This window comes from Phacochoerus africanus, chromosome 15, assembly GCF_016906955.1.
Source record: "Phacochoerus africanus isolate WHEZ1 chromosome 15, ROS_Pafr_v1, whole genome shotgun sequence".
Classification (NCBI taxonomy): domain Eukaryota; kingdom Metazoa; phylum Chordata; class Mammalia; order Artiodactyla; family Suidae; genus Phacochoerus; species Phacochoerus africanus.
In genome coordinates this window covers 23,365,109-23,391,936 of record NC_062558.1, presented here as the reverse complement: position 1 = coordinate 23,391,936, position 26,828 = coordinate 23,365,109, and the positions used below count along the sequence as shown (strand labels likewise).

At 50.8% G+C, this 26,828-nt stretch overlaps 1 protein-coding gene and 1 non-coding gene across 12 annotated transcripts in view; both read left to right on the top strand.

Moving 5' to 3' along the window:
- The window catches only part of EP400 (E1A binding protein p400), a 109,773-nt gene that overhangs the window by 71,979 nt on the left and 10,966 nt on the right, over positions 1 to 26,828 (top strand). For 8 of the 11 annotated variants that reach the window (XM_047762190.1, XM_047762182.1, XM_047762183.1 and 5 more), the window contains 20 exons: positions 715 to 917; positions 1,005 to 1,174; positions 2,791 to 2,987; positions 4,978 to 5,089; positions 5,238 to 5,381; positions 7,878 to 8,018; positions 8,366 to 8,449; positions 8,730 to 8,864; positions 9,204 to 9,248; positions 9,338 to 9,491; positions 9,602 to 9,843; positions 9,975 to 10,148; positions 12,442 to 12,578; positions 12,711 to 12,767; positions 15,229 to 15,307; positions 15,407 to 15,658; positions 17,107 to 17,155; positions 17,229 to 17,338; positions 25,508 to 25,715; positions 25,850 to 26,049. In XM_047762190.1, coding sequence (XP_047618146.1) covers positions 715 to 917; positions 1,005 to 1,174; positions 2,791 to 2,987; positions 4,978 to 5,089; positions 5,238 to 5,381; positions 7,878 to 8,018; positions 8,366 to 8,449; positions 8,730 to 8,864; positions 9,204 to 9,248; positions 9,338 to 9,491; positions 9,602 to 9,843; positions 9,975 to 10,148; positions 12,442 to 12,578; positions 12,711 to 12,767; positions 15,229 to 15,307; positions 15,407 to 15,658; positions 17,107 to 17,155; positions 17,229 to 17,338; positions 25,508 to 25,715; positions 25,850 to 26,049 — 2,893 coding nt within the window. The remainder of the gene's footprint in view (positions 1 to 714; positions 918 to 1,004; positions 1,175 to 2,790; positions 2,988 to 4,977; positions 5,090 to 5,237; positions 5,382 to 7,877; positions 8,019 to 8,365; positions 8,450 to 8,729; positions 8,865 to 9,203; positions 9,249 to 9,337; positions 9,492 to 9,601; positions 9,844 to 9,974; positions 10,149 to 12,441; positions 12,579 to 12,710; positions 12,768 to 15,228; positions 15,308 to 15,406; positions 15,659 to 17,106; positions 17,156 to 17,228; positions 17,339 to 25,507; positions 25,716 to 25,849; positions 26,050 to 26,828) is intronic. The other 3 variants (XM_047762184.1, XM_047762193.1, XM_047762188.1) reach the window with 1 other exon arrangement.
- Positions 2,402 to 2,531, top strand: LOC125117137 (small nucleolar RNA SNORA49). The gene has a single exon (XR_007132502.1). It is a non-coding gene; the product is annotated as a small nucleolar RNA SNORA49 (small nucleolar RNA).

The following is a 26,828-nucleotide window of genomic DNA, read 5'->3' as shown; positions in this document are numbered from 1 at the left end:
GAAAAGCTGGCATCTTGACAATATTGGAGCTTCCTCTCCATAAACAATGGAATAATCTCTCCATTTATTTAATCCTTCTTTGATTTCATTGATCAGAGCTTTGGCCATAAACAGCTTTTTAGCTTGCCCGCAGTTGGTGGCAAGTCATGCAAGCCCAGCTCATGCTAACTCCCAGAGGGAGGGCTTTTCTGGAGCATGTGGGGCCTGGAGGTTGGGAGGTGAGTGTCAGGTTGTCTGTAATGGCTCACCTGAGTCATCAAGGTGCTGCTCTCTGCAGGGCCTCTTCCTCCCAAGTCTGGCTCCCTCTGGGTGGCACAGTGGCTGAGGCAGCTTCAGGGTTCATATTCTCCTCCAGATGGTCCAGGAGACAGAGCAGTTGTGCCCCAGAATTCCCATCCAAAGGCAGGGCTGTGCATGACTGGGGCATTCCCATATCTGCTCCTGTGGTTAGGGGTGCCCTAGGCTGCTCTTTGGGGTGCGGGGAGACCTCACTGGCCAAGACTGGTCAACCCTTTCCCGTAGTTGCTGTGAGTGTGGTCCAGCAGCCACGTCACCCAGTGGTAATGGGTTAGGCACCCTGGCTTCTCCAGCAACTCCAGATTCCAGATGGCTGTGCCCTGCTCCTCCTCAAGTCTTCGCTGCCTGCCATAGACGTGTTGTCTGATGGAGACTCCCCCGGGGCTGCCTCTGACTGGTGTGCTTTCTGCTCCTCAGGGTGGTGTGTGTGATCCCCCCAGTGGTGGCTGCGCCCCCACACTTGTGGGTGGCGCGGCCACCCTCCCTCTACAGCCACAAGATGCGGCTCTTCAGGCATGGCCTGCAGGAGCACACAGCGCCCTACGCCCAGCAGCTGCAGCAGATGACAGCCCTGCGCTCGCTGCAGTTCCCTGAGCTGAGACTGGTCCAGTTCGACTCAGGTACAAAGAGAAGGGTCATTTGCCCTGTGAACTGTGTCAGATTGACCTTCTGGGTCATGAGCCGCTCTTGACGTTGTTCTTTCACAGGGAAGCTGGAAGCCTTGGCCGTCTTACTCCAGAAGCTGAGGTCTGAAGGACGCCGTGTGCTGATTTTGTCACAGATGGTTCTTATGTTAGACATTTTAGAGATGTTCTTGAATTTCCATTATCTCACCTATATACGAATTGATGAAAATGCCAACAGTGAACAACGGCAGGTAGGAAAGAAATAGTTTACTGTTCATGATTCAGTTGCATTAACTCTATGTATTTATTTATTCATTTGCTTTTTAGGGCTGCACCTGAGGCACATGAAAGTTCCCAGGGGTCAAACTGGAGCTGCAGCTGCTGGCCTATACCACAGTCACAGCAACGCCAGATCTGAGCCGCATCTGCAGCCCACACCACAGCTCACAGCAACGCTGGATCCTTAATCCACTGAGTGAGGCCAGGGATTGGACCCACATCCTCATGGATGCTAGTCCAATTCATTACCACTGAGCCACAATGGGAACTGTTGCATTAAAACTTCAATTGCCGGTTTCTAAGCTAGTTTCTCAGGTCTGTCAGCCCCTTCTAGACAAAGGGAAGAGCTTCTCGATGTCTTCGGGCTACATCCAGCCTTTGAGATTTTTTTTCCTAAGTACAGTTGGCTGGTTGTCTCAGAACCAGAATTGGGTGACCTGCAGTCATTATAGGAGGTAGCCATGTGAAAATGTGAACACTCTCCAGACTGATTTACAGTTCAGGAAAAGCAGGTGAAAACAGTATCCCCGTTTTTACTTGTCAAGTTAGCTAAGGACATCTTGGTTGCATCCGGCACCACAGGACAGGTGTTCTTGTGCACTGCTGGTTGGGGTGCAAATTAGTACAGCTTTCTAGAAGGCCAGTCGACAGTACAGGCTGTGAACCTTAAAAATGGAGATACGCTTGATCTAGTAATTCTGTATCTCAGGCTCTCTCCTTTGGCAGCACCACCACACTTCCTAAAGATTGATGTCCGCAGTTGGTGACTGTAGAAATGTCTGTAATGACTCCTCCTATCAGGAGCGAAGTCAGTGTCCAGGAGTAGAGTGGGTGACAGTTGTCTGTGTGCCACAGGGTGTGGCACTGCCATGCACACATGCCATCCCCAGCATTCCATGGGATGAACTAGGAAGCCGTCTTCCATGGTGTCCCAGCATGGGTTTTAGGATTGTGGCAGATGTCCCCGAGGGCGGACGAACCGCTGGGCTGTGGACCATAGGCTGTTTCCCACGCCAAGAAGGCCTAGAGGGAATACAGCACAGTCACAGGGAACAAGTCTTCTTGTAGCGATGTAGCATGCTGTAGAGTTTTTTCCTGAAGGAAGAGGGCTGGTCACCCATTCAGGCCTGGCTCACACCGGCCGTGGGAGTGAGGCTGTTTCAGCGGCAGCCCTGAGCGGAATGGGGGCTGCCCCTCCTGCCCCTCAGCCTTACTCCAGGGGCTTTTGCTGTAAAGTGCCTGGCATTGCCTGGGGGTACATGAAAGCGCACACGTCCCTCCCCAGGGAGACTCTGTTTTCTTGTGGGGCCTACGCGTTGAGCCAACAGTACATGTCACATGGGTCCGGTCTCTTCCTTTTGGGGGGTAGTGACCAGCAGTGATCAGACAGCGTAGGGATGTTCCATGGTCAGTGGTCAGCCGGCACGAGAGGCCAGAGTGAAATGCCAAGCGCTGGTATGGCCTCAGCCCGGACCACGCATTAAAGGAGACGTGGACGGAATGGTTTTGCTGTGGAATGATAGCATCATAGCAGAACATGGAAGGGCTCCTCACATTCATCTCCTAACTCCTGTTGCATCTCCCATAGGAGCTGATGAGGAGTTTCAACAGAGACCGGCGGATTTTCTGCGCCCTCCTCTCCACCCACAGCCGCACCACGGGGGTGAGCCTGGTGGAAGCGGACGCGGTGGTGTTCTATGACAATGACCTCAATCCCGTCATGGACGCCAAGGCACAGGAGTGGTGTGACAGGATCGGGAGGCGCAGGGACGTGCACATATACAGGTGAGGCGGGGTGGGGCGGCACGGTGGCCCTCACATCAGCCTCCTCCCACACTCTGCTTGCTCTTCCTTCAGGCAGACTTAGGTGCTGCTGTTCATCTCCTCTGTTCCAGCAGCATTTGCATGAGATGCAGTCTAGTTCGCTTGCCGTGGTGACTGGGCTGTGTTGCTGAGACACGCTGACTGCCCATCCCACATGTACTGATTCTATTTCTTCTAGTGCACCTGAGCCAAAAAAGGTTTTTAGGTTGTTTCCAGTATTATCACATAGAAATTTCTATTATTATTTACTATTATCAATTTGTAGATTGACTGTTGAAATAATTTCAAACTTGTAAGTGGCCAAACATATGCAGCGAGGAACATGGCGAAGGCTCTAGCGTGTGTCTTCAAGCTTGGGGGGAGCGTTTACTGTGCCGAGTGTGGCCTGCGCTCCGTGTGAGAGACGCTGTCTCCTCATCCCGTGCCCTATGTGTGCTGAGCATGTGATGTGCCCCCTCTCGGCTACTCCTGCCACCCCTGGGAGGCATCCCTGCAGGAGGGTGCCCCTGGGAGCTGGCCTGGGACTGGAACCCCAGCCTTCCTGTGTAACCCCTCAGTTTTCATCAAGACATAGTAATCCGTACACTGTATGTATTTATGTATTTATTTATTTTTGCTTTTTAAAAATTTTTTTAGGGCCACACCCACAACACATGGAAGTTTTCGGGCTAGGGGTTGAATTGGAGCTGCAGCTGCCAGCCTGCACCACAGCCACAGCAATGCCGGATCCCAGGCCCACTTAGCAAGGCCAGGGATCCAACCTGCATCCTTATAGATGCTAGTTGGATTTGTTTCCACTTGGCCACAATGGGAACTCCCTGTACACTGTATTTAAATAGCTTTATTGCCTTTCTTTTGCTTGTAAGTGAATACTTAAAATATTCTTGTTCATTGAAAAAAAAAAAAGAAGGGAAGCATGTAGAAAAAACTTAAGTATCCTGGCCAGATGACAGTTAAAACTGTTTTGGTGCCTGTTTTTCCAGACACTTCCCTGATTTTTAATTTGTTTGTGCCAGCAGTCTTATTTTGTAATCCTGTTTTCTTGTAACAATATACTATGAATGTATTTCCATGCTAGTAAATATGAATTTGGCGCCTTGTTTATATTGAATGAATGTTTCATCATATAATCCCTTATCATTGGCCATTTAGCAGTTAAGTAGCTAGAAATGGGGATAATATTTTATTCTCAGCAGCCATCCGTAAGCACCTAGGAATGCTCTTAGCAGTCTAGATGCAGAGTGTGTAAGAACTATAGGAGTTCTCTGACGGCCTACAGCTTAACCACAGGGTGTTATCACTGCTCTGGTATAGGTTCCATCCCTGGCTCCATAACTTTAACATGCTGTGGGTACAGCCAAAAAAAAAAAAGAAGTGGAGTATGACGCTGTGAAAGGGCAGGAGATGACAGATGTCTCAAGCAGGATGCTATGCTGTGTTCTTGGACAGCAAGACCTGGCTCAGAAAACTGTTAGGTTCCCTTGAGACGATAACACAGTTTAACGTAGCTGTGTAACGAGAGCCCTAGTTATGGGTGTGGGAGTGGTTGGCGCAAAGCAGGAGCCAGGTATGGCTTGGCCCTGGGCTGCACCACCTGGACACAGGCTGGTTTGGGGGCGTCTTACAGAACACTGTTCAGTGGGGAGCCAACTGCCGGTGTGTGGTGATGCCACAGGCAAGTGCAGGCCAGTCTGTCCACACTGAAGGCTGGAGGAGACCTGGAGGCCCAAGGAGGGCCACAGGCAGCAGGCCTGGGTGGTGTGGGTGCTGGCAGGAGAGAGGACAGTGACTGTGGAGGCCTCTGGCCAGCACACAAAGGAAGGACTCAGTGTAGAGCGTGGCTGATAAGCTACTGTCTTGCCAGTGGCCTGGGTGCCTCGGCTCTCATGCTGTCCTTGTGCTTCCAAGTGACTTAGTTGCGTGTGTGCATGTGTCTGTGTTGTGTTTGTAGGCTTGTGAGTGGAAATTCCATTGAAGAGAAATTGTTGAAAAATGGAACCAAAGATTTGATCCGAGAAGTGGCTGCTCAGGGAAACGACTACTCCATGGCGTTCCTCACTCAGGTAGGTCCCTGTGTCACGTCTGACACCTCGGGAGGGAGGGTTATTGCCAGTGACCCATCCTGTGTGTTTAGCAGCGTGGATGGGGCGCCACCGACAGCTTCCCTGATTCAGAGGTCTCGAGTTTAAGGATACTCATTTCTGTTTCCAGCGGACAATCCAGGAGCTGTTTGAGGTTTACTCACCCATGGATGATGCTGGCTTCCCAGTAAAAGCCGAGGAGTTTGTTGTCCTTTCTCAGGAACCTTCTGTCACAGAAACCATTGCACCCAAAATTGCAAGACCCTTCATAGAGGTAAGGGCTCCATCTACCCACCCATGTGGGAGCCCTCTGACCCAGGCTGGGGGGACAGTAGCAGAAAGAACATCAGCCACCTCACCAAACCTCCTTGTGCTGGTTCCCTGTTGAAGTGATGGTGCTTTGGGTTTATAAGATTACACGAAGTTCCAGCCTTTTACATTTATGGCTTGGGCTCTGGCAATTTCAAGATCGCTCATTTGGCTCTCTCTCGTGCTGCTGCTTTTGGGTGGTGCTGCTGTGCAGGCATGTCACAGACCCGCCTGTCAGGGCCACTTTGCTTCCCTCCCCAAGGCCCCACTCACATCCTGCCTCTTGGAGGGGGTTTGACTGCAGGAAGCCTCCTCTTCCAGTTTTGGAAATTAACTGTACACTTATTGGGAAGTAGTAATGCATGTGGTAAAACCTGTAAGAACTTATAATGAAAGGAAGTCTCCTACCCTAGGCCCTCACTCCCCTGTTCAGACATCCACTGCCTGCCATTTCCCACACTTTCTCCCAGGAGTTGTCTCTGTGTATGTCTTCCAGCTCTGTCTGTGTCAGGAGGGCCAGATAGATCTATCCTCTTGTTTTGAAAACAGGTGATAGATACATTAGGTTGTTTTAAAAAGAGAAACCTCAATGTGAGAAAAAGTATGTGTATGTATGACTGGGTCATTTTGTTGTACAGCAGAAATTGACAGAACATTGTAAATCAACTATATTAAAAAACAACAACAGCAGCCCTCCAACAGCATAGAATGGTAGGAGAGAAGTAGTGCATACCTCTTCCAGATGTAACCCTTCAACCACTGTTAAAAAGCTTACATGGATCCTGGAAGAAAATGTGGGAGTTCCCGTCATGGCGCAGTGGTTAAAGAATCTGACTAGGAACCATGAGTTTGTGGGTTCGGTCCCTGCCCTTGCTCAGTGGGTTGATGATCCGGCATTGCCGTGAGCTGTGGTGTAGGCTGCAGACGCGGCTCGGGTCCCGCGTCTGGTGTAGGCCGGCGGCTACAGCACCGGTTCGACCCCTAGCCTGGGAACCTCCATATGCCACAGGAGCAGCCCAAGAAATAGCAAAAAGACAGAAGAAAAAAAAAAAGAAAATGTGAAGTGTGTGACGATGTGTGTTTGAGGAACATAGGTGCATTACAGCCTGGCTGTTTTTTCTTAGTGTCCTGGAGCCGTGGGTACAGCATGGTATTTCAGCATAGAGTCTTTGAAACATCTAAGTTGAACATCTTATTTTGTGTCAGGCGCTGTTCTAGGCAGTAGGTCTGTAATGTTGAGAAAAAGAGAGAAACCTTACTTTCCACAAGGTTTAGTTCTACGAAAGGGGGAGATGACAAAGCAGCAAGCAAGTGAAACATGTCTCCTCCTTGTGGAGGTGGCATGACGTGCGTGTCCAGGAGCAGTGTTGTGGGCAGCTCCTCCGAGTTTAGACAGCAGGATCACATGTGGCCCAGGGACAGGGTAATGGGGCCTTGCTCGGGCACAGGGTGTTTAGGACAGCTGTCTGGCTCCTTGCCGACACTGGACCGGGGCCAGTCAAGAGGTGCCGGCATGGGGGGCCGTGTTATAGCATCTCCGGTTGAGTTTGCAGTTTGCTGGTGAACTTGTGTGTTCACGGGCAGCGTGGGGACTTCTTTACGAGCTGCTCATTCACGTCCTCTTCCTGTTTGTTTTGAACTGTGTTGTCTCTTTCTTAGTGGCTTGTTGGCGTTCTGGGTGCATGGCCTTCGAGGGGTGCGTGTAACACTCTGAGGTCTATCTTCAGTGAGCAGAGACTCTTGGTCCTTGTGCCGCTCAGTGGACCATCCATGTCACGTGGCTGGTGCTTTTGTGCTTTGCTGAGAGAGGTTCTCCTTTATTTTCTTCTAGATGTTTCAGTGTTTTATTCTTCATACTCAGATGTATAACCTGTATATCATGTGAGGTGGAATATTAAACTTTGCAGATCTTTCCCAGTTGCGCTGAGGAGAGGTTTCATCCTCTAGGCTGCATAGTCACCCCGGATGTGTGCCTGCGTCGGCCAGCCCTGAGCAGGTGGGGGCTCTGGGCTTGAATTTGTCTTTCTTGAGCTATTGCACCTGTCCATCATCATCCACAGCACTTTTCCTCGTGGCTTGGTTTCTGTTTTCACCACAGACCATGGCTTGTGTCTCCTGCACCATGAAGAATTGTTGTGGTCACTTAGGACCTGTGGTGGGATGGTGGATGTCAGGTGTGGATTGAACCAGATGCCCTTTGCTGCTTGGTTCTGTGTCTGGAAGCCTTGCACGTGTGTCAGTGTGTGTGCTGTGGCTCTTCCCAGGGCTGCTCATTTTTCCCTGTCCCCTCAAGGTTATAGTTGTAGGTGGACAAGGGGTCCTAGGACATATCACCATCAGAGGGAGACACGATGTACAGTGTAGACGTGTAGTCTGCGTAGTGCGGCTCCTTTCAGAACCCCTGCGTTAACATTTCCAAAGCGTATCAAAGTAACCTACTCCAAGCACGCATTTCCCACAGGCCCTCAAGAGTATTGAGTATCTGGAGGAAGATGCACAGAAACCCTTCGAGGAGGCAGTGCCTGAGGTCTCAGATTCAGACAGTTCCAGGTGGAATGAGGAGCCTTCACAGCTGGAGGAGTTGGCTGACTTCATGGGCCAGGTTCAGGCTTTTCTCTTCTGGGTTTTCAACCTTTTTTTTGGGGAGGGGGGCCTCACTCATGGCATGTGGAAGTTCCTGGGCCAGGGATTGAACCCACGCCACAGCTGCCACCTGCAGCATAACTGCAGCAATGAGCCACCGAGCCACAAGAGAACTGATTTCCTACTTAATTTTTTTCTTTATACCTAAATATTTTAAACGTATGACCCTTCTATGAACATATATTTTTTCATTTTGACCAAGAACAACCAATGTTTTGATATAAGTGTTGGTGGACAGTTGTATATGGAACTAAACCCTTATAAACCTTCTACTAACCTTATTCAAAAACTACATTTTTGAAACAGCTTACACCAATTGAAAAATATGCTTTGAATTACCTGGAATTATTTCATACTTCCATTGATCAAGAAAAGGAGAGAAATAGTGAGGTAAGAGAATGAACTTTTGACCATCCTAATATCTGAGACTCTCAGATTTTTCATTGTTAAATTTGGTTTGAAGTGTGACTTGCCTAGAATTAAAGGAATAAAGCCAAACTTTACTCGTATACAACCTCATTGGAAATGGAAAGTCTCAGAAAACCTGGGTGTGCAGTTGTCCTTGGTTTTAAGTCAGCTCAATGCTTGATTGGGAGGGGACAAAAAGAGGGGTTGGGAACGGGCGGACCAGGGGTTGGGGCAGCAGTGGGAACAGCTGGTCTTCCTCCAGGGTGCCGTGCTGTCTGCAGTCCAGGAATGGGAGGCTCGGAATGCCCGGATGCTGCGTGAGCAGGAGGCCCGGGAGCTGCGGGAGCAGGAGCAGGAGCAGCTCCTCACCTACACCCGGGAGGACGCCTACAATGCGGTACGTGCCCCTGTGCACACAGCTCCCATCCCCCTACCTTGTGCACACAGTGCCCGGTGCACACAGCCCCCACCCATCCACACAGCCCGGCTCCGGGGTCTAAAGGAGCCTTTATGGTAGAGAACACTTGGTTAGAGGTTTCAGCCACTTCCTGCTGGCTTTTCCCTGAACATACCGCCAGTGGTGAGGAAACGCATTGCAAGTCTTACAAATATCGATAACTGAAATATCAGATAAATATAAATATATATAAATAAATATAATAAATATCAGATAACTGCTGGCTGGCAGCTTGAAGGTAGTACTGTGTGGACTTGAAAAGCTTCCCCTTTCTCGCAGGAATACGTGTGTGAAGGTGCCGAAGGGCAGACGGAAGTCATGCCGGTGAGTGTCCCGCGTCCCCATGTCCCAGCTCTTTGCCTCCCCGCTGCTTCTATAGTGGCACAGCTCATGGCTCTCCCTCCTCCACACAGCTCTGGACGCCGCCCACGCCCCCACAGGACGACAATGACATATATATCGACTCGGTCATGTGTCTCATGTATGAGACGACGCCCATCCCAGAGTCCAAGCTGCCACCCGTGTATGTGAGGAAGGAGCGCCGGCGACATAAGACAGACCCCTCAGGTGGGCTCCGCACCTCCCAGCTCCTGCGGGGCCTGGGTGACCCCCTCTGGCCCTTCCCGCTCCCTCCCCTTCACTGGTCCTGGCTTGCTGAAGATAGCCTCTCTGTGCAGCCGCGGGCAGGAAGAAGAAGCAGCGCCACGGGGAGGCCGTCGTGCCCCCGAGGTCGCTGTTTGACCGCGCCACCCCGGGCATGTTGAAGATCCGGCGAGAGGGCAAGGAGCAGAAGAAGAACATTCTTTTGAAGCAGCAGACACAGTTCGCCAAGCCTCTGCCAACTTTTGCCAAACCGACAGCCGAGTCTGGGCCCGACAACCCCGAGTGGCTCATCAGCGAGGACTGGGCACTGCTGCAGGTGAGTCTCAGACTTGAGCTTTGTCAGGAGGCACCTCCCCGCCCCCCCCCACCCACCCACCCACTTCCAACAAGCGGGAAAACCGCTGGAACACAGCGTATTGACCTGCTGCACCTGAACCCGGTCCTCAGGCAGTGAAGCAGCTCCTTGAGCTGCCTCTGAACCTCACCATCGTGTCTCCGGCTCACACGCCCAACTGGGACCTCGTCAGTGACGTGGTCAACTCCTGCAGCCGCATCTACCGCTCCTCCAAGCAGTGCCGAAACCGCTACGAGAACGTGCTCATCCCCAGAGAAGAGGGGAAGGTGAGGCCACCCTGTTTCTCGGGGCAGCAGCTGCGGGAAGGTGGAGCGCGTGGCACTGGGCTGGGTCTCCACGTTGCAGGCAGCAGTCCTGGTGCTGAGGCCTTCCTTGGGGGCCATTCGTGCTGCTGCACCATTGGGAAGTTCTGTGTGCTGTTGGTGGCCCAGCCCCCTACCCCAGGTCGAGTGAATAGAGGAGCACTCGCTTTGTGCCATCAGCCCCTCCGCTGTGCATCAAGGCCCTTTCCCTGGGCCTCTTGGCCACTACAGTGGTTTGAAGGGCACAGGACCCTGGTCCCCACAGAAGTCATTGCGAATGTCTGACAGAACAGCCAAGTGCTTGTGCCTTTCATTGGAAAGCCAGATGTAGTGGAGGCCCAGCCCCAAGAGTCAGTGCCGATGACAGGGTCTCTAGAGAGGGTCTCTCTTGAACCCAGTTTTTCCCTCCATTTCTCCATTGGGTCTCTTCATGCAGCTCCCTGCCTGCTTGCCATTCATTCCTTGCCTGTCCTTGGGGTGACGACCCTCACTTCAGTGATAGACGACCTGTCAGAGAGAGTTGCAAGCACACCTACATGTGTGTGCAGGGTCAGGAAGGGGCAGGTGTCCAGGGCTTTGGTGAACCTTATTCTTATGTGTCTGATTAGTGAAAATTGCTCCCCCTTTTTTTTTTCTCCCTATAACCAGGCTTTAACAAATTGCAGTTTTCATTTTTCTAAAAACATCTGTCACAAAATAAGTGGAGTTCCCTCTGTGGCCCAGTGGGTTCAGGGCCCGGCATTGTTGCTGCTGTAGCACAGGTTCCATCCCTGGCCTGGTAGCTTCCACATGCCATGAGTGAGGCCCCAAAAAAGAGGTGTGTTTGTTTATTTGTTTGGAGAAAAACTACAAAAAGGGCAGTCTTTCCTCAGGACACTTTTTTGTGATTCAGGATTTCCTGAAATTCTTTGTTAGGTCTGTTATGTTTTGGAAGTATTTCTTATAGTGGCAATAACCTTGATATGGGATGTGGAACATAAAGCTAAAATTTTATCGTCTGCCACAGCTCAAGTGTGAAGGTAGCCTAAAGAAAATAGCAAAACACGTTTGTAGGGTTCAAAGGTCGGGTTCTGAATAAATTGGAAAACCTCGTTAAGTGCCTGTGCAGAGCATGGCGTGGGATTCTGAGTGAACCAGTATTCCAGTGACCAGCAGCCATTTAACGTCCAGGATGTCCTTGGGCCTCTTGTGCCCGTGGGTAGAGGACTTGATCTCTGCATTAGGGGGCCACTCCTGAGCTGTCCTGAGGCTCCATCCCATTCATACCCATCGAAGCCTGTGTGGGGGTGGCGGCCAGAGGGGTGTGTCGACAGGAGACACATGAGGCCCCATGGCCCCTCCCAGCCTGCTGCTGCCCCTTTTATCAAGTGGAGAGTTCACGCTTTGGCAAAACTGTAGCAGTGGTTCCTTTTCCTGGCATGTTGTCTTGTTCATCTCGACCTTGGCTGCTGTCTGGTGTGGGGTGTAACCTGCCTCTCTCTTCCTTGGGCAGTTTTATTCTGACAAGGGAGCGCTTGCACCTGCAGCCCACATTCGGGAGGCTGCCACTGTCCCTGACAGGTCATTCACTTAGTGCAGGAGTGTGCAGCCTCCCCCACCCTTGCAGCTCTGGCTCCATCTGTCCATCTAGGCATCCTGGCTCCTGTCTGAGCACACTGTGCCTGACTCCCCTCGAGCAGCTCAGGGACGGGTGGAGAGTCCTGGGCCAGGAAGGAGTCGGTGATGTTGCCCTGACCAGGTCTCTGAGCAGCACTCTAGCCTCGCACACGCCATGTGGCAGGACCGGGATTTTCTCCAGGCTTGAGAAGTCGCTCTGCAGTTGTCTGGGAGCAAGGAGACACATGGTTTCACTGTAGGGTCTATGAAGAAGTGGTTACCAGAGTCCCAGGAGTAGCCTCTGACATCACTGGATATCTGTCCCTCATCGTCTGCTGTGGCCGGGTCAGCAGTGAGGATGCACTGGCTCCACGTTGCTTGCTGTGTGACCCGGCCACACGGCCTGACTGCTCTCCCCAGCTGAAGGCAGGGCGTTCTCCCTCAGGGCACCCCGAGGCTGGGAGAGGTGATGTGTGGGCAGGCCTCGCCCAGGTCAGGGAGTGGCTGCTGGTGTTGTCGCCGCTATGCCTGCTGAGTCTCAGCCAGAAGGGCAGGAGGAGGGACTTGGCGTTTAGACCCAGGGTGTCACACTAGGCCTCCAAATGAGGCACCCCACTCACTGGGTCGCTGTCTGACTGTGCGGCCATCAATTCTGTTTCAGAGCAAGAACAACCGCCCTCTGCGTACAGGCCAAATGTACGCCCAGGACGAGAATGCCACACACACCCAGCTGTACACGAGCCACTTTGACCTGATGAAGATGACGGCTGGGAAGAGGAGCCCCCCCATCAAGCCCCTGTACGCCCCCGAGTTCTCACCTCCACCCGTGTGCTGAGTTGGCAGGGACTTGGTTTCACTGGTTGTTGTTCTGGGTCCCTTGCCCAGCACATTTTCCTTTGTCCAGTAATTCTCTCTTTTTCTATGCTGCAGGCTTGGCATGAATCCCTTTCAGAAAAACCCCAAGCACGCCTCTGTGTTGGCAGAAAGGTATTTCTGTATTTGTGACAAAGTTTTTGCTGTTTGAAATGCTTTAATATTTTCTTAAACCCAATGAACGTGCAGATGGTGTGGCCAGGTGTCAGCTGCAGGTGGCATTGTGGTGGGACAGGCCCAGCACGTGTGTCCCTGTTCATGTGATGAGGGGTGTCTCTTCCTGCTGTCTGGCGGAGGACATGCTGGCAGCCCAGCCAGGGGTTGCAGGAGGGAGGGCGGCTTCTCCTCTCTCCCTCACGCCCTCCTCTGCTCAGGCCTATGTCTTGTTGGCTACGCCTTAAAAATGTATTCAGTTGGGAGGGGTGAGCTTGCTTAGAAATTCTGCCAGGGGGAATAAGAGGTCGGTGGAGAGGTACCTAGGTGTGAGGGAGCAGATGGAGTCAAACAGAGTGGTGGAATCTGAGTTGCTTGGAACGTGGGTATCTGCTCTGAAATCCCTGCAACCCTCTGTATGTTTGTCTTTTTATACTAAAATATGAGAGACAGTTATACATTCAGCTGGAACTCAAGTGCCCCTCTGGCTCAAGCCTTCCTTGTTGCCAAGTAGGTTTTGCTCATAGTGCCTGACTTGGACCAGCCTGCTGAGAGCCCCCGGCCACACTGAGGGCCAAGGCCTGCGCTCTCAGCCCCGCCCCGCGCCTGGCCTCCAAGCCTCCTAGCGCACAGCTCGGCCCCTCCCCCAGGCCCTCACTCACATGTCACATTCACCTTGTTGGAACTCGCACCCTGGCCCCTGGTTTCTTCATGGTGCAAATCACCTTTGCGTGTTTACCTGACTTACTAGTGTCTGTATGAGCTCTGTGGACTTGGGAATTCTAGAGGCTAGAGGCACAGAGGTCCCATGTGTACCTGCTGATGGGGTCCATGAGCTATTTCATTACCTGGTTTTCTTAACAAGTTGTGTGCCTGGCACCATGCTGGGCCTGGGGTTCAGCAGTGAGCAAGATGGGCCCAGTCCTGCCCTTCCCGCTTGTCACCTGCAAGACACAAACTAGAGCTCAGGCTGGCACAGCTGAGGGCAGGCCAGTTGCAAGCTGGCAGGTGCGGCTGGGCTGGAGGAGATGGGGCAGTGTTCCTATTGAGTCCTTATTCCTGCCAAGGGGTTACCGTGGTTGGGAGTGCCTGGTGCTGAGAGAGGGCGACTAGAAGGCCATTCCCAGGGTGCAGGAAAGGACGTCCCGGGATGGCATCACCAGGGTGGGGGACAGATGAGCAGGGACCCACGGCAGTGGGGAGGTGACTGAGGACCTTGGCAGAAGACGGTGTGGAGTAAGCTAGAGAGGGGCCACTAGGTGAGCATAGAGCTGGAGAGGGTCTCAGTGGCTTAGTCTTGTTTTTGTGCATTTGGTTCAGGTGGGCCAGGTGGGTCCTGTTTAAATGCTGGTACACAGGATGAGGAGGAGGTAGGAGGGTAAGGGTAGAGGAGAGCCCTGGGGAGGCAGCAGAGATGGGGTGGGGCTCAGTCACTGCAGGCCAGCTGTGCTATGGGAGCGTCTCAAGGGGACAGGCCAGGTGCTTGGGGAGGAAGCAGGGAATGCTGGGCACATGGGCCGTCACCACGGGTAGTGGTTGGCTTTTCTTTCCAGTGGTGGAGGCCTAGAGCAGGCCGATGGGGAGTCCATTGTGGCTCTGGCATTACCAGTGAGTGTGGTGGAGTAATACGAGTGAGCAAAGGCCAGACTGTTACCGGGGCAGCAGGACATACCAGGGGGCCAAGTGGACTGACTGAGAGAGGTCAGAGAATGGGGGAGCATGACGTGGAAAGGCCGCTGTCCAGAGGTGCAACCCAGCACCAGCCCCTGGGCTGTGTGGTGCAACACCCTCAAACACAGAGGAGGCCCACAAAGGCAAAGCCAGCCTCCCTGTGACAGGAGGTGGGTAGATGATAGTCATGGGGAAGCCAGGGAGAGCTGGGCTGATAGGGACCCTACCTCCCACATAGGACTTGCTGGTTGGGCTTTGATGATAGGGAGCCTGGCGCCATGGAAAGTGGGAGTGTTCTGGCTTCCTATCTAGCAGGCTGGGGTGGGACCTGGGGAACAGAGGGTGTGGGAGGCCCCTTGGAGGAGGGTTCATGCTCAGGTGGGGAGGGAGGCCCGGCTTTGAGCAGGTGTGCAGTTAGGTGGGCTTCAGGGAGAGGCCCTGCACTGAGTGGCTTTCTTGCCCATTTATGGCTTGGGGCACCTGCTATTCTGGGCCCCGTGGGGCCTGCTGCTGCAGAGGACCTGGCCAAGGCCTGCCTTTTGGAAGGCTCTCTGTTAGAAGGGAATGGGAGACATGGTCTGGATAGACTCCAGCAGTCTTTCTGTTTTCCAAGGCTGATCCGCTCGGTGCCCAGGACTTTGGGGCTTGGTAGGAGTTGCACCCCAGTTTGGGAAATGAGGGCTTTGGGTTTTTAGACTGTTTGTCTACTTTAGAACTTGTGGTTTCTTACTAATTTTTCTTTTGTCTTCAGTGGAATCAACTACGACAAACCACTGCCTCCTATTCAGGTTGCGTCTCTCCGCGCTGAGCGAATTGCCAAGGAGAAAAAGGTGTGGTAGGCAGGAGGGCAGGGCTGGAGTGGCTGGCGGGGTGGCCAGACAGGCTGGCGTGCTGGCTCCTCACAGCTCCTTTCCTTCCTGACCCTATAGGCACTGGCCGACCAGCAGAAGGCACAGCAGCCGCCCGTGGCACAGCCTCCACCGCCGCCTCCTCAGCCACAGCCCCCACCACCCCAGCAGCCGCCTCCGCCTTTGCCCCAGCCCCAGGCCACCAGCAGCCAGCAGCCCACGGGGCCACCAGCTGTCCAACCCCAGGCCCAGGCACAGCCCCCGGCGCAGCCTACACAGCCCCCACCCAAAGCGCCCCCTGCGATCACAACGGTGGGCAGTGCTGCAGTGCTGGTGAGAAGGCACCCAGGGTGGTGGTATTGGTGCAGAGCAGTCTGTTCAAGTGCACCCGCACTGAGAGTCCCACAGACCTTTCTCCCTGGGCAAGCAGAGAAGGCTAGTCTTTCCCTGGAGGGGCCGTGGCCTCACCCTGCTCTGCCAGCTCTGCTCTCTATGGGGTTCACTCAGCAGGGACCTGGGAGTTGGAGGCCATTCTTGGTGGAGGGACCAGGAAATTTGGGATTAGGATTTGGGGAAGCTAACTGTAAAGAGGTCACCCCCTCTCATCTGACTTGCAGAGCAGTTACTGTGAGTGTAGATTCCTCTCCCCTGCCCCGCCCCACTTGCCCTCAGCATGTGCCTGCCCTGAGAGGAAAGCCGTAAAACACATTAAAAAAATGTGTTGGGGTTCCCGTCGCAGCTCAGTGATATCGAACCTGACTAGTATCCATGGAGATGTGGGTTCGATCCCTGACCTCGCTCAGTGGGTTAAGGATCCTGTCTTGCAAGTCGCAGAACATGGCTTGAATCTGGTGTGGTTGTGGCTGTGGCTGTGGTGTTGGCTGGCAGCTGTAGCGCCAATTTAAACCCTAGACTGGGAACTTCCATATGCTCCACGTGTGGCCCTAAAAAAAAAAAAAAATCCAAAAAACAAAGGAAAGGTGCGTAATGATTTTACACACCCCAGACTGTCACTACCATCCCTGACGTGTTCCCTTTCTGCGTGTGCCAAGTGACATGTTAACATACTCTGCGTGGCCAGCTGGGCTCAGCGTGGTCTTACTTTACGGAGTTGTTTCCTCCTTCTAGTCATGGGCACTTGGGTGGCTCTGTCCTTTATTGTTCAGAAAACTAAGCAACTGCTGGTTGTGAGGGTGGCTCCCTGCTCAGGGAGGACGGACATCGGTGGGTCAGCAGTGGCTTTCTGCAGAGCCGACCCCTGGGCTGAGGCCACGTGATGTTAGAAAGAATGGAAAACAGCAAGCGTGAAGGCCCTGAGCTTGGCACGTGTGAGGTCAGAAGGACCAGCGTGGCTGGAGCCTGGTGACCGAGCGATGGGCCTAGCAGTGAAGTTGGCCCTGTGGGCCGTGTAACCATGATTAGGAGTTTGGACTTGATTCTTTTTTTTTTTTTGTCTTTTTTTGCTATTTCTTGGGCTGCTCCCATGGCATATGGAGGTTCCCAGGCTAGGGGTCGAATTGGAGCTGTAGCTGCCAGCCTACGCCAGAGCCACAGCAACTCTGGACCCGAGCCGTGTCTGCAACCTACACCACAGCTCACAGCAACACCGGATCGTTAACCCACTGAGCAAGGGCAGGGATCCAACCCGCAACCTCATGGTTCCTATCGGATTCGTTAACCACTGCGCCACGACGGGAACTCTGGACTTGATTCTGATGAAGTGGACCTTTGGAGGGTTTACACAGGGGAGAGCTGAGCTGAAAGGGTTTGTTTTTTCTCAGCAGGCAGGAGCCATCAAGACGTCAGTCACAGGGACAAGCATGCCCACAGGTAAGAAGTCAGAGATGCCCCAGTAAGAGTGAGTTCTGGCCTGTCCTCCTGCCTCACAGTCCTCTCTCTGCAGGCACAGTCAGCGGAAACGTGATCGTGAACACCATTGCGGGTGTCCCCGCTGCCACCTTCCAGTCCATCAACAAGCGCCTTGCTTCACCCGTGGCGCCTGGAGCCTTGACTGTGAGTTGTCCCTGCTCTTGGATGCTTTTGCTGGCATGTATGACCTAGGCTGAGATGCCGTAGAAGTTGTTGGTTTTTTTTAAAAAAGTTCTCTTGATACAGGAAGTACTGACCTAGTTGGAATTTCATAAAGTACTGAGAACATTCAGGTGTTCAGACTGTAGTTCCTTCATCCCACCTTCTCAGGGAGCATGTGTTGAAATATCCACAGTGATTCCCGGAGGAGGAAGGCAGGGTGTAAGGTGCCCCACGTGCCATAGTGACAGGTTTGCCCGTGTGAGTGAATGCGGGGCCATTGCGTAGCGTTGCACAAGGGCGGGACACACCTTTGTACACGTGCTGGAGTGTGGGTGCTAGTCGGGGCACGAAGGCGGTTAGATTATGGGGTGTCTAGGCCCAGGCATGGGAAGCAGGTAGGGGCAAGACTTGAGCAGAGGGAAAGATGGGGACATGCGTGACCCCTGAGCACCTAATGTGGAGGAAGCAGGGCACTTCCAAAGGATACTCCTGCTTGTCTGGTATTTCACCATCAAGAATAGAAATAAATAACTGAAGTTAAGGAGTTTAAATGTACATCTTGAGTTCCAGTTCAGCCACACACCTAAAGGCAGCACAAGCCCTGAATGAAAAGAGGCTGCAGTGCTTTGGCAGGCAGAGTGATGTCTCTCTTTGGTTTTGAAAAATGTCTTTCCCATAAGAGTGTGCTGTAGGAATCTAGATAGTGTGGTGTTGACAAAAGGATAGACATGTAGGTCCATGGAGTAGGGTAGAGTCCAGAAGTAGACCCACATGTACCTAGTCCATTGATTTTCATTAAGATGCCAGAGGAGAAATTCTTGCTGTGGCACAGTGGGTTGATGATCAGCTTGTCCGTGTGGTGTTTCCAGTTCAGTTTTCCTCTGGTGCAGTGGGTTAAGGATCCGGTGTTGATGGCTCCTGCCAGCTGTGGTGTAGGTCACAGTTGTGGCTCGGATTTAATCCCTGGCCTGAGAGCTTCCACGTACTGAGGGTGTGGCCGGAAAAGGAAAAAAGAAAAAAGAAAAAAAAAAGTGCCAGAGGAAGGCAGTGGAGCAAAGATGGTCTTTTCTACAAATGGTGCTGGAGGAATTGGGAAGCCATATGTAAAACAACGAACTCTTACTTACACTGTATGTAAAAAGTCACTCAAAACAGATCACAGGAGTTCCCGTTGTGGCTCAGCAGTAACAAACCCGACTAGTATTCATGAGGATATGGATTTGATCCCTGGCCCCGCTGAGTGGGTTAAGGACCCAGCATGGCTGTGAGCTGGGGTGTAGGTCGTAGGCTGGCAGCTGCAGCTCTGATTCAGCCTCTAGCCTGGAAATGTCCGTAAGCCACAGGTGCAGCCCTTTAAAAAAAAAAAAAAACGGCGGGGGGGGGGGGGTGGTGGTGGACTCATAGGCCCAAATGTAAAAACTAAAACTATAAAATTTCTAGAAGAAAACATAGAATATCTTTGCTAGCTTGGTTGAGGCAAAGATTTTTTAGGATACCAAAAGCCTATGGATTACGGGACAAAAAATAAATTTGGCTTCATCAAATCAAGAACTTATGCTCTTTGGAAAATGTTAATAAAAGCATGGAAAATATTTGTAGAACATATCTGGTAAAGGACTGGTCTTCACATTATATGAAGATTTGTCAGTCCATAATAAGAAAACAAACAGTTTTTAAAAATGGACAGATTTGAGCAGTTACTTCACCTCAGAAGATACCTGGGTAGCAAATACATGTGAAAAGATATTGAAGATTATTAGGGATGTAAGTTAAAACCACAAAAATCAAATACTACCCATCTATGAGAATGGCTTTAAAAACAACAAGGAAAAAAAACCTGGCACTATCAAATGCTGGTGAGATGCAGAACAACTGGAATTCTCATTACTGCTAGGAAAGTGCAGAATCTTAAGTCATTCTGGAAAACTGAGTTCAGTTATTTCTTATAAAAATTAAACGTACACTTACATATGCTTGCTCTACAGCCTGTCAGTTCCACTCCTAGGTTTTCCCCCAAGTGAAATGAAGACATAAGTCTGCACAGAAAAACCTGAACATGAGCATGTTTAGTGGCTATATTCTTTAATTACTAAATAAGGGAACAACCCAAATGTCCTTTAGCTGGTGAGTGTGAGGAAAACCTGGTACAGTCACACTGTCCAGTACTGCCTGGCAGCACAAAGCAGCAAACTGCCGCTGCATGAGGCAGCATGCATGGATCCCAGATGCAGTTTGCTGCAGATAGGAGCTTTGAAAATCTTCGTATGTATGATTCCATTTAAACTTAATCTGGAAAAGGCAAAGCTTTAGGGACAAAAAACAGATATGTTCTATATCTGATGACTATTCGGTCACATACATTTGTGAAAATTCATGGAACTGTATTCAAGAAACAGGTGCATTGTACTGTATGTAACTACCTCAGTAAATTGGGTTCAAAACTACTTTGGGCAGCAGATTATGTATGAAAACAGTTTCGCTAGTATGTGGTTTGGGATTATTCCATTTATTTGCTTTTTTTTCGACGTTATAGTAACACACGTCAGCCTCAGCTGCTTCACTAAATAGCAGAAGCTATTAGTTAGGCTGTGGCATCAGGACCATTTCGTATGACAAAGACCTATTTCTATGGTAATATGGTGATGTTTATATTTTTTTAATTTCAAATATTACCATATTCTTTTATTTAGTCTTTTATGTGGATGTCTCTTCACTAAGGCAAATATTTATGTGCTGGCGTTCAAAAAAAAAGTCAGGTCTTCACTTCCCAACCCACAGTCACCAGCCCTGGTCACAGCCCCCATTGGAAAAACGTGCACTAAGGGGACCAGGACCAGGCCATGCACTGGCAGCCCAGCAGCACGGTGATCCCAGTGCATCCTGCTCACCTGATTGCTGGTTGCCCGCTCTATGGAGATGTTTTAAAAAGATAAAGCAATTGGAGTTCCTGTTGTGGCTCAGAGGTAACAAATCCGACTAGTTTCCACGAGGAGGCAGCTTCAATCCCTGGCCTCGATCATTGGGTTAAGGATCCGGCGTTGCCGTGAGCTGTGGTATAGGTAGGTGGCAGACACAGCTCGAATCTAGCATTGCTATGGCTGTGGTGTAGGCCAGCAGCTGCAGCTCGATTCAACCCCTAGCCGGGGAACTTCCATATGCCTCAGTTGCAACCCTAAAAAAGCAAAAAACTGAAAAAAATTTAAAAAAAAAAATTAAGCTTCCTCCCACTTCTCAGATGGTAAATTAAGGTCTTGGGGTGGGGGTGGGGGCTTCAAATGTCCCCATCAGCCTCCATAGGTATATCATACAAAAAAAAAGATAAAGTATTCATCTACCATTTTTGTGTGTGTTTTTTTTGTTGTTGTTGTTTCTTTTTTTCTTTTTACAGCCACACCTGCAGCATGTGGAAGTTCCCAGGCCAGGGATCGAACCTGTGTCCTCACACAGTGTTGGGTCATTAACCCCCTGAGCCACAACAGGAACTTGATCACCATGTATTCTTTGAATAGCTCGTATAGACAAGACACTATGTGGGGCTAGAAGTATGAATTAAGCACATGGTATGCTTTCATGGGGTCCCTACAGTCCTGTGGCTGGAACATAAAAGAGGTCTAGATAACAGGGAAGGTTTTCTGGGGAAGGCAGCATTGACCTTCTGCGGGATGGGGAAATGTCTCCACAAAAACGGCACATCGTGTGAGCACAGGTTCATCAGTGGGCGAGTGAGTGGTGTGCATGGGGAGCAGCAAGTAGTTGTGTTTGGTTGGGGCATTAGCAGAGAAGTGGCTGTTCCCATGGCCTCCAAGAGGCTCTTGAGCGTCTCCACGTGCGTGGTCTTTTGTGATGCCGAGGCTGGGTCATCATGGGGTTTGGATCTCAGGCTAAAGAATATGGATTTCATTCACCAGACAATGGGGAGCCCTTGAAAGTCTTCAAGCAGAGGTGCATTTTAGGAAAATTCATATGATGTTATGTGTGTGGGGTGGATTAGAGCAGAAAAGGTTAAAGAGAAGACTGTTTCATTAGTGCAGGAAAGGACTTCCGTTTCCCGTAATGAGGCAACTTACTTACATCACTCTCCTAATGAAAAGAACTGAAATTATTGGATAAATTTTTTTTTTTGTCTTTTTAGGGCTATACCTGCGGCATATGGAGGTTCCCAGGCTAGGGGTCTAGTTAGAGCTACAACTGCTGGCCTACACCACAGCCACAGCAACAAGGAACCCAAGCCACTTCTGCGACATACACCACAGCTCACAGCAACAACAGATCTTTAACCCACTGAGCAAGGCCAGGGATCAAACCGCTACCTCATGGTTCCTAGTTGGATTTGTTTCCACTGCACCGTGACGTGAACTCCTGGATAAAAATTTTAAAGCATCTTAAAAGCTCCAAGGAGCTGATGAAAGAGTAATTGTTAGGCCACAATCTAAGGGAAGAAGAAGCCCAGAGGGATAAACAGGGTGCCCTGAGGCTGCTTGCCTTGGCATGCATGTCACCTTGTTGAATAGGGAACTCCCAAGGCTTGGCTCGCCCAGGTGGAGACTCTAAAAAGAGGCATTGATGCCTTGAGACAGGACCCAAATGACTAAGCTTTTAGGGCAGGGGGGTGAACCAGAAGTAAAATCCATCTGCCCTCTACCCTCATGCTGAACAGGGATGGGGGCTCTCTGTCAATTTGCAGCTCAAGTTGATGTTGCCTCAAAAGGCCCCCAAACAGCCTCAAATCAAGTGACATAGACTGGGCAGTGTTTCTGGGTAAGTGGTCGAAGTCAAAGGAAGATTTTTCTGGAGGAATATGGCTTCATCCCAGACTTCTTAGAACATCCACAATGATTTTCAAGTATGTTGAGCAGTGTGTAATAGAAGATAACCAAGGACAGAAGGAAAGAAGTGAGTGAGAACAAGCAGAAACAACAAACAATAAGCAGACTCTTAGAGACTTGAGATCGCGGGATTATCAGGCATAGATTATAAAACAATTATATTTTCTGTTTTAAAGAAATAACAGAGAAGCTTGCAAATGTCTGTAAAAACCAAGAAACTAGGAGTTCCCGTCGTGGCGCAGTGGTTAACGAATCCAACTAGGAACCATGAGGTTGCGTGTTCGATCCCTGGCCTTGCTCAGTGGGTTAAGGATCTGGCGTTGACATGAGCTGTGGTGTAGATTACAGACGCAGCTTGGATCCTGTGTTGCTGTGGCTCTGGTGTAGGCCAGCGGGTACAGAACCGATTCGACCCCTAGCCTGGGAACCTCCATATGCCGCGGGAGCAGCCCAAGAAATTGCAGAAAGCCAAAAAAAAAAAAAGGAAACTACACTGAAAAAGAATATACAGAAGTTTAAGAAATGAATAATATGATTACCAGCTTTGAAAAATAAATAACTTATAATTGGGCTTAATATCAGTTTCTACATAGTTGAAGAGAGACTTGGTGAACTAGAAGATGCATCAGAAGTTTTCCAGTGCAGTGCTGGGAGACAGCAGATGGAGGCACTGGAGAGAGTTGAAGGCCACAGAAGGTTGAGTGAGAGGATGTAGTACATGACAAACGGAGTTCCACATGGAGAGCAGAGGCAGTACTTGAAGATGCACGAGATTCCCAGAACTGATTGATGGCACTGATCTGTATCCACCAAAACCCAGCCAAGCGCAGGCAGGGATGATGACAGGGAATCCACACCTACATAGTGCCAGCAACAAGGAGGTCTTTAAAACAGCCAGGAGGAGTTCCTGTCATGGCTCAGCGGAAACAAATCTGACTAGTATCCATGAGGAATCAGGTTCTATCCCTGGCCTTGCTCAGTGGGTTAAGGATCCCACTGAGCCACGAGCTGTGGTATAGGTCAGAGTTGCAGATCTGGCATTGCCGTGGCTGTGGTATAGGCCAGCAGCTACAGTTCCGATTCGACCCCTAACCTGGGAACCTCCATATGCCGCAGGTGCAGCCCTAAAAATAAATAAATAAATAAATAAATAAACAAACAAACAAACAGGCAGGAAAAGGTCAGACTGCCTTCCAAGGTGCAGTCTGCTTACTTTGCTGTGGTAGTAATGAAGCCAGGAGCCATTGCCTGGAGTACAGTAGAATCTTTGCTGTAGTAAGAGACTAACTGCCAGCCAGCCCTGATGTTCTCTGTCTTCTGAAAATAACTTCAACAACAAGGATAAAGGGAAAATATTTTCAAACAAAACCTAAGAGAATGACTAAATCTTTACTAAATGAGGTACTGTCATACCTTGGTCCTGGGGATTGATTCCAGAACCTGTTGTGGATGCCGGAATCTGAGGCTGCTCAGTCCCAGGGTCAGCCCTGGGCATCTGTGCTTCCACCCTGATCATGTAGCACTGCAGCACGTACACATTGAAAAGAAATACACATACAGATGGACCCACACAGTTCACATCCGTGTTGTTCAAGGGTCAGCTGTACTATATGGAGTTCCTATGTGGCTCAGTGGTTTAAGGATTCGGCATTGTCACTGCTCTGTGTTACTTTTGTTTTTGGCCTCACTTGGGGCATGTGGAAGTTCACAGGCTAGGGATCGAACCTGCACCAGATCCACCTGGCGCAGGTTCAATCCCTGGCCCGGAAACTTCCACATGCCATAGGTGAGGCCAAAAAACGAAAACGAAAACGGATCAGCTATACTTTAAGCAGATGTTCCTAGACAGGAGGTCTGAGAAATGAGAGCAGGGGAAGCGTGTGAACTAATTGAGGTGAAATGGACTTTATCAACAACAGTGACATATTGTGGGTAACAAAGGTAGAAATAACAACACAATGACATGGAAGCTGGGGAAGGGCTAATGTGTTTAAGGACTTCTTTATTGTTCAAGAAAAGTGTAAGATTATTGATTAGATTTTGGTTTTGTTTCTTTTTTTCTTTTTAAGGCTACACCCAAGGCATATGGAAGTTCCCAGGCTAGGGGTCAAATCAGAGCGACAGCTCTGTTGGCCTAAACTGCAGCCACAGCAACACCAGATCCAAGCCGCATCTGTGACCTACACCACAGCTCATGGCAACATCGAATCCTTAACCCACTAAGCGGGACCAGGGATCAAACCTGCGTCCTTATGGATACTAGTCAGGTTCATTCCCACAACAGGAACTCCTAGACTTTGGTATTTGATATATTTTTAGACAAGCCACCAAAAGAATAAAAATAGAGTATATAACTTCCAAACATTTGAAGGAAAAAGTGGGATAAGAAAAAAATAAAGGATGGCAAGAGAGAGGATTAAAAAATAGAACAGGAGTTCCCATTGTGACTCAGCTATAATGACTCCAACTAGTGTCCATGCAGACTTGGGTTCGATCCCTGGCCCCACTCAGTGGGTTAAGGATCCAACATTGTCGTGAGGACGAGGCTCGGATCTAGCGTGGCTGTGGCTGTGGCATAGGCCTGCAGCTGCAGTTCCAACTCGACCCTTAGCCTGGGAACTTCAATATGCCATGGGTGCGGCCCTAAAAGACCAAAAAAAAAAAAAAATAGCACAGTTGGACTGAGTAGGAAACAGAATAAGATGCTAGGTTTAGATTTAAATATATAAGTAATGAAATGTAAAAGATGTGAAACTAAATGGTGCAGGAAAACGTAATGACTGCACCAGAGGACCAGCAGAGACCAGGGTCACATTTAAGGGCAATTTCAGAGGTGGCATCAGTAGAGCTTGCCACCAATTTGTTTTGGGGCCCTGGCCACTGTGACTCTGAGGGACACAGGACATGGTGAGGCTGCTCCATGGTGTTAGTGAGGCCTGGAGCAGGTGGGAGCAGGTTGAGGGCTGTAGCTCCCACATCCAGCCGGGGGGGTAAACACAGGCATCTAGAGGGTACTCAGAAAACTCATGATCTGTGGAACCAAGGTCTTTTGAGTGAAGACAGAGGGACAGGGACAGGTAGTGTCTTAGAGGGGGCTGGGAGCATTGTGTTCTTCCCATGGGTAACCCAGCCCCTCTGTAGCTCAAGGCACATGATCTGAATTTGCAGTGAAACAATCTCTCAGCACTTGGTCAAAGGCCGGCATTTGGAATGGGCCTTGTTTTCTTGAATTTAGCACTTGGTGCCCTTTTCCTGCAGTGACTGTAAAGAACCTTGAAGAGTGTGAAGCAACCTGATGGTTTCCTTTTCCCCTTGCCTTTTCCAGACCTCCGGAGGCTCTGCTCCTGCCCAGGTGGTCCACACCCAGCCCCGAGCAGTTGGCTCCCCGGCCACGGCCGCCTCTGACCTGGTGTCCCTGGCGCCAACTCAGGGTGTTCGGGCAGTCACATCAGTGACAGCTTCGGCAGTGGTCACGACCAGCCTGACCCCAGTGCAGACCCCGACCCGGTCTTTGGTGACTCAGGTGTCCCAAGGTAAGGGCAGCAATGGCATCCTGGGTGCCTAGCCCTGCTGCTAAGGCAGCTTAGGCCTGGTGCAGGTGCCTGTGTGGGAGGCGCAGTGGGCAGGCGGGCGGCTGTGTGCAGTCTCACCAGACAACCTCTTCCAGCCACAGGCGTTCAGCTTCCGGGGAAAACCATCACGCCTGCGCACTTCCAGCTGCTGAGGCAGCAGCAGCAACAGCAGCAGCAGCAGCAGCAGCAGCAGCAGCAACAGCAGCAGCAGGCAGCCTCCCAAGTGCAGGTCCCGCAGATCCAGGGCCAGGCCCAGTCACCAGCACAGATCAAAGCTGTGGGCAAGTTGACGCCGGTGAGCATCTTCTGGAAGCTGTGGACACACCCTGTGTGGTGATGCCTTGTCCCGTCACATGGTTCCAAATGTGTTTTGCACCGTTGGCCATTGTCTTTATGTGGGGAGTGTCTGTGTCGTCTTAGAGATACTTTCCATGGGGTGCGCTCTCATGATCATGTGACCATCTCGTTCCCAGCTCTCTGGAGGCCTTACTCCCCGACCCCAAGTGTATCTTCCCACTCACCTGCTCGTACTCTGTGCAGCAGCTCAGGCTCCAGAGAGAACTGGAAGGCCACTTGGACCCTTTCCCAGCCAGAGACGGTGGTGGTGGAAAGTGTTCTCGGTAGCTTAGAGCTGTTTCTGCAGGGACAGTGCACTTGCAGTGTCGTTTCTCAGAGTCAGTCCTTTGAGTTACTGGTGTTCCTGAGTTTTACCAACCTGTGTACTACCGGTGCTGTTATATAAGTAAACACGTTCATTTTTAAGGGAAATACTGTATTCCTGGCACAAATGGAAAAGCACTAATACTCGACATAGAAAGTCTCCAGAAAAACAAAAGTAATAAAAACGAGATGGTATTTTAGAATTCCAGCTAGCTGTCGGGCCTGCCGCAGTAAGTACCTGCCCTTGGGCCTGCCCCTTGTGGGTGACAGGGGTTGAGGGTGCTGGGGGCTGAGAATGAGCTGCACTAGCTGAGGCCCCATCCTGGAGGCACCCGAGTGCCTCAGAAATGCAGTGCAGCCCAGTGAAATGTTTCAGCCACATTTCAAGGGCTCAAGACCACATGTGGCTGTGAC